Genomic DNA, 10976 nt, shown 5'->3' with positions numbered 1-10976 from the left:
GAGTGGACAAATCTTTAATATTAATGCACACTTACACATAAAAATAAATAGGTACAAAGGTAAAAAACGAAATCACAATCGTGTAAATAATGTTTATAAAGTGCTCACAAACGCCGGATTATTTGAAATTGGGTGTGGGCGTGTTCACCGACCCCCAAAACAGCATGGTCTTGGTCTCCTCATGCATGATGAAAAACAAAAAGGGCACATCGGCCCTAACCGTGACCCTTCCTCCATCCCTCGACAGACTAATCGACGTGGAAGCGGCCGCTTCAGTCCCACTCTCAGTAATATCCATATACACCTTATGAATGACATTATCAGCATACAGTCCCGGATTTTCAAACCTCTCCGCGTTGCTCTGCTGATTTAAATACTGTCTAACATTATCCAAAGTTTCGGCAATTCGCGGAGTTATCTCCCCGTCGATCCTCCGCCCAACTTTATTCCCAAACTTCTTGTACACGACCTTCTGCGGAGTTGAGGAATCGGTCACGACCTGCTCGCAAGTACTGACATTGCTCTTCGGGTTGAAAATTTGCGTACAATTGACCACTTCTCCGTTCCGGTTGAATATAATGACGTCGTTTCCGGTCGTGTTGACCGAAATTGGGTTCTGGATCGAGTTGCCGATGACCGGATTCGTGCCCGGAGCGCCTTTTCCGGGGGACAGCAGCGCTAGGTTCGCCTCAGCTGGACTGAAGAGCGAACGCACGCCTAAATTTTTGAGCGATTTTTTCAAATCAATCGTTGTGTCGATGCGCATTTTCGGAAATATGACGATAGCCCCCGTGTATTTCACATTGGCGACCAAACGCTCGACTTGCTTATAGTCCAACTTGTCTTCGAGTTCTTTTAATTTCGTTTTGTCCGAATTGGTGGGGATTACAACGTACATGGTGGTTTGGTTGCCTTTGTACGGAAACCCGATTATTTCGCAGTTTAAGTCCCGGTCTTTGTAGTAAGGGAACAAGCCACCGTTTGACATCATTTCCACCATAACGTCACTTTTGGCCCCCCGACCGTTGGTATAAAAGGGACGTCTGGAATTCAAATTGGGAAAAAATCGGGACTATAAGTACAAACCTTTTCGTGCTCCCGTCAAAAAACGGTCGCTCCCACTCGGCTTTGAAGTACATAGCACTGGCCAAAATCACTTTGGTTGAGCTGTCGGGAGTTTCGTTTAGAATTTGGGTGATTTTGCCTTTGGTCCGTTCAGACACCCATGCGTTTATAATTTGTTCGGCCGATTTTGGATTCGTTTCAAAATCCACGTTCAAAACCTCGCTCCTGTAAACCATTTCAGCCGTGTTTTTGTAAATTTGTCGAATAGGGTAATTATTTTGCACAAAAACGGCGTTCGCAATGTTGACTTGACGCCCAATATCAAACCCTGAAGTAATCTGCAGTTTTTCCAACAATCTCCCGAATTGTTCATGGACTAGTTGGGACTTATTGTGAATATCAACGCCAGTTGCTAGCCCCATGATGGTCGAAATCTCGTCAAAAGTCTTGCCATTTGAGCCCAAAAGCACAAGGGCTAGTGCTCCTGAAACTAGTTTGAAAATTTTGATTTTTTGGATTTGAAAATTACCAGCAATGTTAACGGGAGCAAACACAATGCTTTCGTAATTGTTGGGCGATGCTGCAGTTAGGGCTTTTTCCATCGCTACAGTCAGTTTGAGAATTCCGGTTGAAATAATTTTGTCTACGAATTGTTCATAAAGTGTGGTTCCTCTTAGTTCAGTCAGGTTTGTCGGTAAAATTGGCTCCGATGGGCCTTCTTTTTGCATCTGGACGTAGCCACCGCTTTTTTCGTCAGGGAAGTACAACTGGCCATTTAGAAACGGTAGCAGTATGGATAGGACGATTATTTTAGGCCACATCTGCAATAAAAATGCAAATGATTGTTGTGGTTCGGCAATAATATAACGGATTAAGTATAATTGCATGATGCGGATGTGGAAATGGCTTTGAGGAAGTAATTTTATAATAAATAATGTTTTAATAGCGCCGATTTTAAGCGAGTGATTTATGGGAAATAGCCGATAATTTGGTCCGGAAGAATGGTTGCAAAAAACTAAAACACTTAACTGTTATTATTATAAATTCGTTAATTATCTCTCTCATCAAACTGCATTGACCGGAAAAAATTAAATCCTTGATGAAAGGAATATTTTAATCATTCATGGTCCGAAATTTTCGTAAAAACACTTAATTTATTTTCGTTAAGGTTCATTGAAATTGTTATTTTTCCGCGATAAACTTCAAGGGAAACATCTAAATTTGATTTTGAAAAATTTAAGACGCAAACCTTGTTTAAATATTTAGTTATATAATTAGTTTTTGGCAGCAAAATCGCAAATGTAATTAAATTCCAAGTCGAAGACGTTACCTTGACTCACGTTTAAAATTAATTATGGTGTTTATCACTTATTTGCGACAAAAGATTAGCACATGTTATCGGAAGGAGAAGTTGTCTAAAGACGTAAATTTTTGGTAAAACAGTATTACAACCACACAGCACCAACAGCACAACCTCTGTAATCTGTTTAAGAATGAATCCATGTGCAACAAGCTGACCTTCTGGTCCCCACTTCTGTTGATCAGTGTTAAACCCAGAAGACCTCATCGTATATGAGTTTTTCAATTATCTTCCTAGTAGAGATTATATGAAACTTTATTGTGTTTAAAATGCGTCCGTTCTACATGTGATTAATTTCATTGCTTAATTAAATTTGCGGTCTACTAATTCGTATTTGATCGCAAATTTTCAGTTATTAGGTCAATGTTGTTGTCCATCATCAATAATAATGTCCAGCATCACCTACCTCGAGATGTGGTTACGAGATTCTTAGCTTAGTTTGCGGTTTTATTGTGCAATTATCACTATTTGGAGAAATTTATTGTAACGAAATGTGGAAAATTTGTTTACTCTTAGTAGCTAAATCACTAGTTTTATACATAGAATTCCCAATAAAAATGATAATGTAAAAATAAAATTATTTTAAAGCAACAAATGATGTAAATCTGTTGTCGCAGTATGAATTTTAATAATAATGGGATAAATTGAAGGTTACGAATTCATTGTCTGCAGAAAGTACGTAGGCAATATTAAATAAAATAAAATAAATAATAAATGAAAATTAGCTTAATAGTCATTGCAGCTGAACAATAAGAAGCAATCTTATCAATATTCAAGGAAAAGAAAACAATAACCGATTTCGTAAGAAGAATTAGTTCGGGGTTTACCAAAGTACGTGGGTGAATGATTAAATTACACAAAATGTATTGAGGATAAAGTACAAAGAAAAGTTACTACATATTTTCTAAAGTCTTATATGTATTTACTTACACTTATTGTTATTATACGTAACGAAATCTTTGTATAATAAACATATTTTCCGATGGAATCTTTTCCTTTTGTGCTTTTGTACAGGTTTTTTTTGTTAGACTGTCTTTGCGTTACTTATTAGAAAAATCACTTGATGGTTATTTTAAACATTATTCTTCTCCTGTTTACTTTCCTTTCTATTTTTAGTTGAGTGATTTGACGATTAAAATTTCCAGTCACGTTTAATTGTCTTTTCCAATTTTATAGTATTTAGTGTTAGAAGTGAGAAACAATAAATTTATTATAAATGTGCAAAGTCACAATTTATTAATTTAAACTAATTTTTTAATGAATGATTGAATTTTCAAAATAAATTTTGAACTCCGTGTTTAGTCACTATGTAAATTTACCTTGTATCAGCACAATTTAAACTAAGTGCTTTCTGATGTTGCGCCATTTCCGCGCATTATTAAAATCCACTGAAGTTAACATTCATTAAATTGTCACCACGTAAATAAAATTTCAATGAACTCGTTGGAAAAACCAATCCGGGCTATTGTTTGCAATAAAAACCGCCAAACTTTCATAAAAAATATTTATTTGCCATAAAAGTACAATATACGTTGCCAAAACTCTTCTAAAAGCAATAAAATTCGAAGAATTGATAAAACACATAATAACAATTTGCAATCATTAAATAATGAGCTCTTGTACACCTAGCCTTCCTACAAAAGTACAAACACTACTAAGTCATAACGTGTTGCATTGAGTCATAAACTCGCTCATAGAGATCCTCATCTGGACTGTCGGGACTTGTACTTAGAATTTCCTCGGGACATTGTTGCACCCCCACAAGGGGAAGCCCCAAAATCATGCGAATATTGTCCGTCAAATGTTCCGCTTCTTTGATTTGGTGAAAAATCCCCTCAGCTTTGACTAAAACAGCAGCGACGTCCAGTTTTCCACAGAGATCGTTAATGTGCTAAAAAACAAATCAGGGACACGGCGGCAAATGGCATAAACAAACCTTTAGAATTTCGGTGAAGCCGTAATTATTTTCCATGAGTGCTTGTTTTTCCGTTTCTAAAATCGCAACACAGACTAGCAAATGGAAATTTTCGCATGGAAGTCCAGTCCAGAGGACTTCCCACAAACGCATCACATCGTCATAGCTCAATTCTCGTTTGAACCAAACTAGAAGCCACCGGAAACAGAAGAACATGTTTCCTGAGTCGTGCTTATCCAAGTAATTGACGAGTTGTGGTTCAATGAAGCCGAGCAAAGTGTGCAAGTTCTGGAGCTGTTCTTTCATCCCAGCCTGGTCTATGTCGAAGTTGGAGCTCTGAAAAGATCATTTTCACGAAAAAATCTTGGGGGCGGTTGGTTTGTTACAATTTTATTCATGAAACCCACAAAGCACCAAAAGGCATCGACTTCGTTCTTGAGGAGGTGTAAAATGGGCGAGAGCAAGTCGCTCATGCCTTGGACGTAGCCTAGGTCAAAGTTGTACATAATGTAGGTCATAAGAATATCGTAGAGCAGCTGCAAGTTCGGGTTGTTATCCCCGGCGTAAAAATCCATCGTCCTGTCCGTCCGATTTACGTCTTTTTCGATCAGATTTTTGCGCTCGCGATAGTCCGAGAAGTTGTCTTCTTGGACTTTGGTCATTCGTTTCCATTGGAGCTTCATGTTGTAATACTCGTCGTTTTTTTCGCATAATAATTTCTGACGTTCGGCTTGAGTGCTGTTCCAGGGGAAATAGTCCAGGAGGTATTTCCACACTTCGTAGCGCAAATTGGGCGCCACTCCCTGTATTTCACGTCAAGGTTCTGTTCTAAATTTTTTATTGTGTTACTTACACCTCGGAATATCATGAGTTTGATTTGCTCAACATCCTCGATTTTACCTTCGTGGTTTTGTAAATTTTTCCATTGTTCGGCGCTCAAGGGCCGGCCTCTGGGATAGTCTTTTCGTTCGGGAAGTTCGGGAACTTTGGCTATGACTTCGTAATCTCCTTGAGAATGCGAACTTGCATACTCGGTAAGACTTCGATGCAACAGTTCTCTTTGATCGTCGTCGATATCTCTTTGTTCTGGACTTCTGTAAACTTAAAGTAACTTTGTTAATATTCAAGGGGAAAATACAAGTTAAGAAAATTGCAAACTGTTTCGCTGGTATCGATTTACAGTAGTTCAAGTGAAGCACTTTTCAACCTGTTAGAAAATAAGATGTAACGTGTGGGAGCAATGGTTCAATTTATTACGTCTGTTAATTAATTAAATAAAGTAATTCAGTTTTATTCGAACATCCGTTTGAACATTTTCCCTTTACCTTAAGGCGCTACAAATATGCCTAGTTTAATTAACGTTCGTTTTTAAATGAGTTCACAATTTTACTTCTTTTCAAGGATACAAGTAAAGCATATTTTTCGCGATATTTTCACTAAGAAGACGTAATAATAAATATTTGCGATATGCTAAAAAATAAAGCAATAAAAATGTTGACTTAATGACCGTAATTAACCATAGCAGATTATTGAGCGTAAAGTAAAACGAGAAACTGTTTTTTTTATCAATTTTAACGGACTCAAATCTGGTATAAAGCAAAAAATGTTCATACGATGATTCATTAATATGTAAAAGAGATTAAAAAAGTCTCATCATGCGTTATCTTAATACTATTGTATTCGTTGTATGAATCATCAATGAGGCAAATCACAGTTATTTACTCAATATTTGAAATTCCTGTCGTGGCTGAGTAATGGTAATAAAAATGATTGCATAATTTTGACCAGCATACTTACCATAATCGGTGACTTTGGCAAAAGTCTCTAGTGTGGTTTCGTACGGCCTATCATGGAAACTTTTCACAAGCTTCCACAGCGTGGGTGGAGGGTCTTGAAAGATATTTAACTCAGCGAAAGACTTGTCCAGCTGTGCTGCTTCAAGACTCTCGTCATGTATAACAATAAAAAGATGCTTGTCTCTTTTGGCAGGTATTGTTTTGAGCATTCCTCTCAAAACCGTAATTAAATAATCACAATTCCCGTGTTGGAACATGAAACAACACATAATTTCCGATTTGCCATCAAACAAAGTCAATTGACGGTTTTTATTCGAAGTTTTGAAGCTTTTAATATCAACGAAATTGACTTTCAACAGTTTGGGCTTAATTGTTGAGTCTGGTGGGAGGCTTTCACTGTAGGTCCTCGATCTTTTCTGGACAGTGTTAACAACAGCCCATTCCTGGTCCTGGACGTCTGAGTCCACAGTTACATCATTGGGCTTCCACTCGAGACACCTCCTGCAGTTGGAATTTGCATATTCGGTGATATATAACGTGCCCACAAGGTTCAAATAGTTGACGAAAGACGCCTGTGCTGTTTTGAGCTGCACCCCATCCTGGGAGAAAATCTCCATGCATTCGGTTAAACTGTCACCCATTTTTTTCTAATCACGCTTTAATTAGAACTTGGAATTAATTGTAACAATGCACATGAGCAGTCATGGTCACGTTATTTTTATATTTGTAACAATAAGCACTTTCACAAGAAATTTCAAATGATCGATCGTTCGTGGATGTGATGCACCAAAAATCATTCGAAACTTTAACGATAAAGTATAGTCTTTATCAACGGCAAAAACGACAAGCCAAAAACCTCAAAAGCCACAAAAACAAACATTGTTGATTTTAATGACGTTTGTGACATTTTCCCTGACGTTTAACTGACAGATGACGATGGGCGAGCAGAATTCGACTTTATCGGCAGCTGCCATAGTCGAGACTTAATCGGCTAGATGCCGCCAGTAAAACAATTGAACGTTATTCATATAATTTTTGCTCTATTTTAGAAATTACTAAAGAAATAACTCAGAAATTAAATTATGATCAAAAACACTGAAGAAAAGTTTGTATGTCACAACTGCTCGGCTGCGCCTCGTACACAATACAATAATAGACTAAAATATGTTAATGGGAATAAAATCTATTAAATTAAGAATTATTGATAGTGATAATTTGGTTCCAGTAGAAAATATTCATTCTAAAAAAATTTAATTTTTTTTTATATCATCCAGTATTACCAGTAACAAAAAAATTAAATCTAGTGCAGAAAATTTAATATGATTTTTATGTAGATTATGTGCCCAATTAAATATTTAATCAGAAATTATGTGATCATACCGAATCTCAAAAAAATATCAGACGAGTATGATAGACTAATTAAGCCCAAAAAGCTATAAAAAACGTTTTAAAATAATAAAAATCAATTGATAATGTGTGGCTTTTCGAAAAAAATCGAGTTCTTTGTTTAAAGGATTTGTTAAGGCACAAGTAAATTATTGATTTTGAATCAGAAGAAGAATATAGAAAAGCTGTAAAAAATCTTGGTAAATAGTTAGGTTCTAAATTGGGTAAAATATAAAATAATCCTGTAGAACTCTAGCAAAAATTTTTGCTCTTTTCGATATAGAAATGACATATTGTTTCATTGTTTAATCATTTTGCGTATATTTTTTAATATTCTTTAAAAACATGTAAAGATCTTTAAAAAGCAATTATTTTTAAGCGGAAATTAAATCAAACGGTTTTCAATTGTCTCCTCGAATCAGCAAAAACAATATTTGATTCATTCCTAATTAAAAATAAATTAATTCCGACAGAATACAATGCCACGAACGGAAGCGCTTTAACAGCGTTAAAATTTGCCGTTTCTTGTGGATTTCTTCCAACTGACACCTCGGCACAAAAAATCTAATAGTGCAGCAATTAATCTTTAATTAATATTCAACTTTCTACATAAATGCATCACGACCAGCGATAGAGCATCCCATAATTATAATTTATTAACTGTGGATTTTATTATGATGTAAACTCCGACCCGATTTTTAGGGCTGTTCCATTCATTAGGTTTAAGGTGTGTATCATTGGAATGACACCTACATGCACGTTGATTGAGAAAATTGACTTTCTCTCGTTCAGCTCGCATTTGCATAAATAATGATTTGATGTTGTGATTCTATTTATTAGTTATGATAATAAAACGTTGGTTAATTAATTTGTGGGGTCAGTTTCCGTGGCATAAGTGTGTGCGCAAATCCGATTTGGTTTTATTAGGAGCCGTTCGAAGATTGTATCGTATATCATCTAAATGAGATAAGTTTGCATGTTGGCAACATCTCCGTATAAGAGATTACATTTTAATGCAAATGCTGTAGAAGTTTGGTATTTCTCAATGGCGTTGAGTGGACCGCGAAGGCGAATCCATCACAGTTAAAATGTGCGAATACAATATGGAGGTACTTATAGGCTATTTTCCGCACCGCAAAACCGATTTTAATACATAATATGTCACATAAAATTATATCAGACGCGGTGTATATGTATATAGTGGCCACGCGATAAAATGTGCCTTTTATATGTTATAGATCTATAGATCATACATTCTTTGCACAGAAATCCCCATAAAAATATTATATGCTCTCCCAAAGGTTGATATAGAATCACTTTAGTATAAAAGCAAATTTATTTCACCGGTTTATGTGTTGAAAGGGCGGCCGCTCTTTCAATTCCACATTTTCATAAATTCAACCGATGAAATCACCAAATCGTACTCTCCGCACGAATGGAACGGACATAAATTGTATTCCAACGAAATCGTAACTCTAAAGATGTTTTTTTTTCCTTTTGTCATTTAGAAAATATACCATCATAGGTAATTCACGTTGGATGACGAAGTTTAGAAAAAGAAAAGAAAATCATTTTATTTCAATTAAAATAAAAAAACTATATATGTATGACTTATTTTTTCCCTTTTAATTTATGCTCGAAAGTGATATCCTTAAATAAGCCACTGCCCAGTATAAACATCACGTAAAAATTCGATTATTTATTAAAAAAGCGAAAGATATTTTTTGGAGCAGACAAGTTTCTTTGCGATTCGGCTTAGCATTGCACATGTGTGAAAAATTCGTGTGAGAAAGCAGCACCCACCCCTGGCACAATGCCACTTACTAATCGAATAATAAGACATTAGAGTGGCAACAAAAAGTGTCGTCGGCGCGAAACCAAATTTGAAGCAAAACATAAATCACAATTTGACAGGTCGAGCTCAACCCTACACAGCGAGCTGCGTTACATTTAGTCCGGCTTCTTCAGCGGTCAAATAGCACCCTTATTGAAATCGTTCTGAAGAGCCTCTGCGCCATATTGTCTAGCGATCCATCATGCGACTGTCAGATGTTATTGTTACGGAAATCTATATAGTAGGCTGCGATTGTTGTGTCACAGCCGACTACTGTGTGAGCACGCATAATTGCCCAAACTTTAAAATCGGGGCTCAAATTGGCTTTGTGCGAATGAATATTTTATCTACAAGCCGATTGTGCAAAATTCTCAAATCAATTTCAAAGTCGAGCGCGTATTCAAATGGAGAAAAAGAATGATGTGCTGCGCAAATATCTGTTGCTGGCAAGGATTCCTGACTGTGGTTATCAGAAAGCGGCACTCGAGCCAACTGTCTCCTGATCGAGATGATTAATGGCAAAGCACGGATATATTAGTCCGAGGATTGCACATTTCACACTTCGGATTCTAAACCGTTCAGATTATCTACGACGGCCCTCTATTTACATACGTTACGTGCTGTGATGGATAAATAAAACACGTGATAACTGGCGCATCCACCAATTTTCGCACGAAATTGCATCGAACAACTTTGGGCCAAGTCGTGGCTTTAAGAGTTTATTTTGGCTTTATAAGGTTAAAATGGTCAACAAAGACTTCATGCACAAAGAAAAGAGTGCTTATAATGAACAGCGTTTGAGAATATTGGGTCGTAACAGTTGTCGATCGATGGGTTCAAATTGGTTTTGTTACACTTAATTTGGGTTGGAAAAATGAAATCACTGGCAAAGAAAAAACGTTATTACGACTCAACACAAACAACTTTAGGTGCTATTTGCACGGCTTGAGGTTATTAAGGGTGTTTTTTTTTCTTGTGTTCGGTTTATTTCCTGTGAACAAAAAATGTGCACAAACAGGACTATGTTATTATTGTGTAGTTGGATCCAAACTAACAGGTATTAAAATATTAATTATTCTATTGCAATGGCATCATCTTAATTTAAAATAGTAAACTATATCTGGAAGAGTTTATAAAAATCAATTACCTAAAAAAGTAAGATTTTTTAACATTGGATTTTTTCTCGCTTTGTAAATAAAGCTGGAAGATTTTCAGTTGGTAACTTCGTTGAAGCACAATGTGTATCGTCCACACATGACCTCAATTTCCCACATGTGCAGGTAGCGTTTCGTCGTGGCAAATTTGTCCAAAGCTTAATATTTGTCTTGTTTAATAAAGTGAACGATAATCCATCTCGAAAAAAGCGCAGAAAATCCCTGTGCGCCTTTAGATTTATTCGAATAAATTTAGATAAATGGTGTAAATTTTCCAGCGACGTGGCTTGTTATTTCTCTAGCGCTTCGGTTTTAAATGAAATGGAAAAGCTTCTAGGAGGATGATCATGTAGACGTGCTATAATAAGGTGTATCCGGCATTTTGCATATTGACTTAGATGTCGGAAACGAAACGCACCACGGCTGCTGGACGCCGATAAGACCAAGTCGCGGGGTTGCAATCGAT

The 10976-nt window shown here is 36.5% G+C and overlaps 2 protein-coding genes across 3 annotated transcripts; both read right to left on the bottom strand.

The window, feature by feature from the left end:
- Spn28Dc (Serpin 28Dc) lies at positions 1-2547 on the bottom strand. 2 transcript variants are annotated; one of them, XM_008193565.3, is made up of 4 exons: positions 2406-2547; positions 1595-1886; positions 1087-1549; positions 1-1043 (listed from the first exon to the last, which is right to left on the bottom strand). In XM_008193565.3, exons 2-4 carry the CDS (start codon positions 1884-1886, stop codon positions 119-121), a joined length of 1680 nt encoding a protein of 559 aa, XP_008191787.1. In that variant the 5' UTR covers positions 2406-2547; the 3' UTR covers positions 1-118. The 2 variants fall into 2 exon arrangements, with proteins under 2 accessions (XP_008191787.1, XP_969900.1); XM_964807.4 differs by having other exon boundaries at positions 2396-2538.
- Positions 2548-3915: 1368 nt separating this feature from the next.
- Tbc1d15-17 (TBC1 domain family member 15/17) lies at positions 3916-7070 on the bottom strand. Its single transcript, XM_964747.4, has 5 exons — positions 6138-7070; positions 5194-5441; positions 4727-5143; positions 4362-4676; positions 3916-4316 (listed from the first exon to the last, which is right to left on the bottom strand). Exons 1-5 carry the CDS (start codon positions 6775-6777, stop codon positions 4080-4082), a joined length of 1857 nt encoding a protein of 618 aa, XP_969840.1. The 5' UTR covers positions 6778-7070; the 3' UTR covers positions 3916-4079.
- Positions 7071-10976: the final 3906 nt, after the last annotated feature.

Source organism: Tribolium castaneum, chromosome 9 (assembly GCF_031307605.1).
Source record: "Tribolium castaneum strain GA2 chromosome 9, icTriCast1.1, whole genome shotgun sequence".
NCBI classification, from domain to species: Eukaryota; Metazoa; Arthropoda; class Insecta; order Coleoptera; family Tenebrionidae; genus Tribolium; species Tribolium castaneum.
The sequence above is the reverse complement of the archived record's forward strand: the minus strand, read 5'-3'. Positions and strand labels throughout refer to the sequence as shown.

Excerpts from the sequence above, each read along its gene's own strand:
- Spn28Dc (XM_008193565.3), bottom strand. The coding sequence starts at position 1,886 with ATGTGGCCTAAAATAATCGTCCTATCCATACTGCTACCGTTTCTAAAT. Across the intron at positions 1,550-1,594 it reads TGCTCCCGTTAACATTGCTG|GAGCACTAGCCCTTGTGCTT; the intron begins GTAATTTTCAAA and ends AACTAGTTTCAG. Across the intron at positions 1,044-1,086 it reads TTTGACGGGAGCACGAAAAG|ACGTCCCTTTTATACCAACG; the intron begins GTTTGTACTTAT and ends TTTGAATTCCAG.
- Tbc1d15-17 (XM_964747.4), bottom strand. The coding sequence starts at position 6,777 with ATGGGTGACAGTTTAACCGAATGCATGGAGATTTTCTCCCAGGATGGG. Across the intron at positions 5,442-6,137 it reads TGCCAAAGTCACCGATTATG|TTTACAGAAGTCCAGAACAA; the intron begins GTAAGTATGCTG and ends AGTTACTTTAAG. Across the intron at positions 4,317-4,361 it reads GCTTCACCGAAATTCTAAAG|CACATTAACGATCTCTGTGG; the intron begins GTTTGTTTATGC and ends TTTGTTTTTTAG.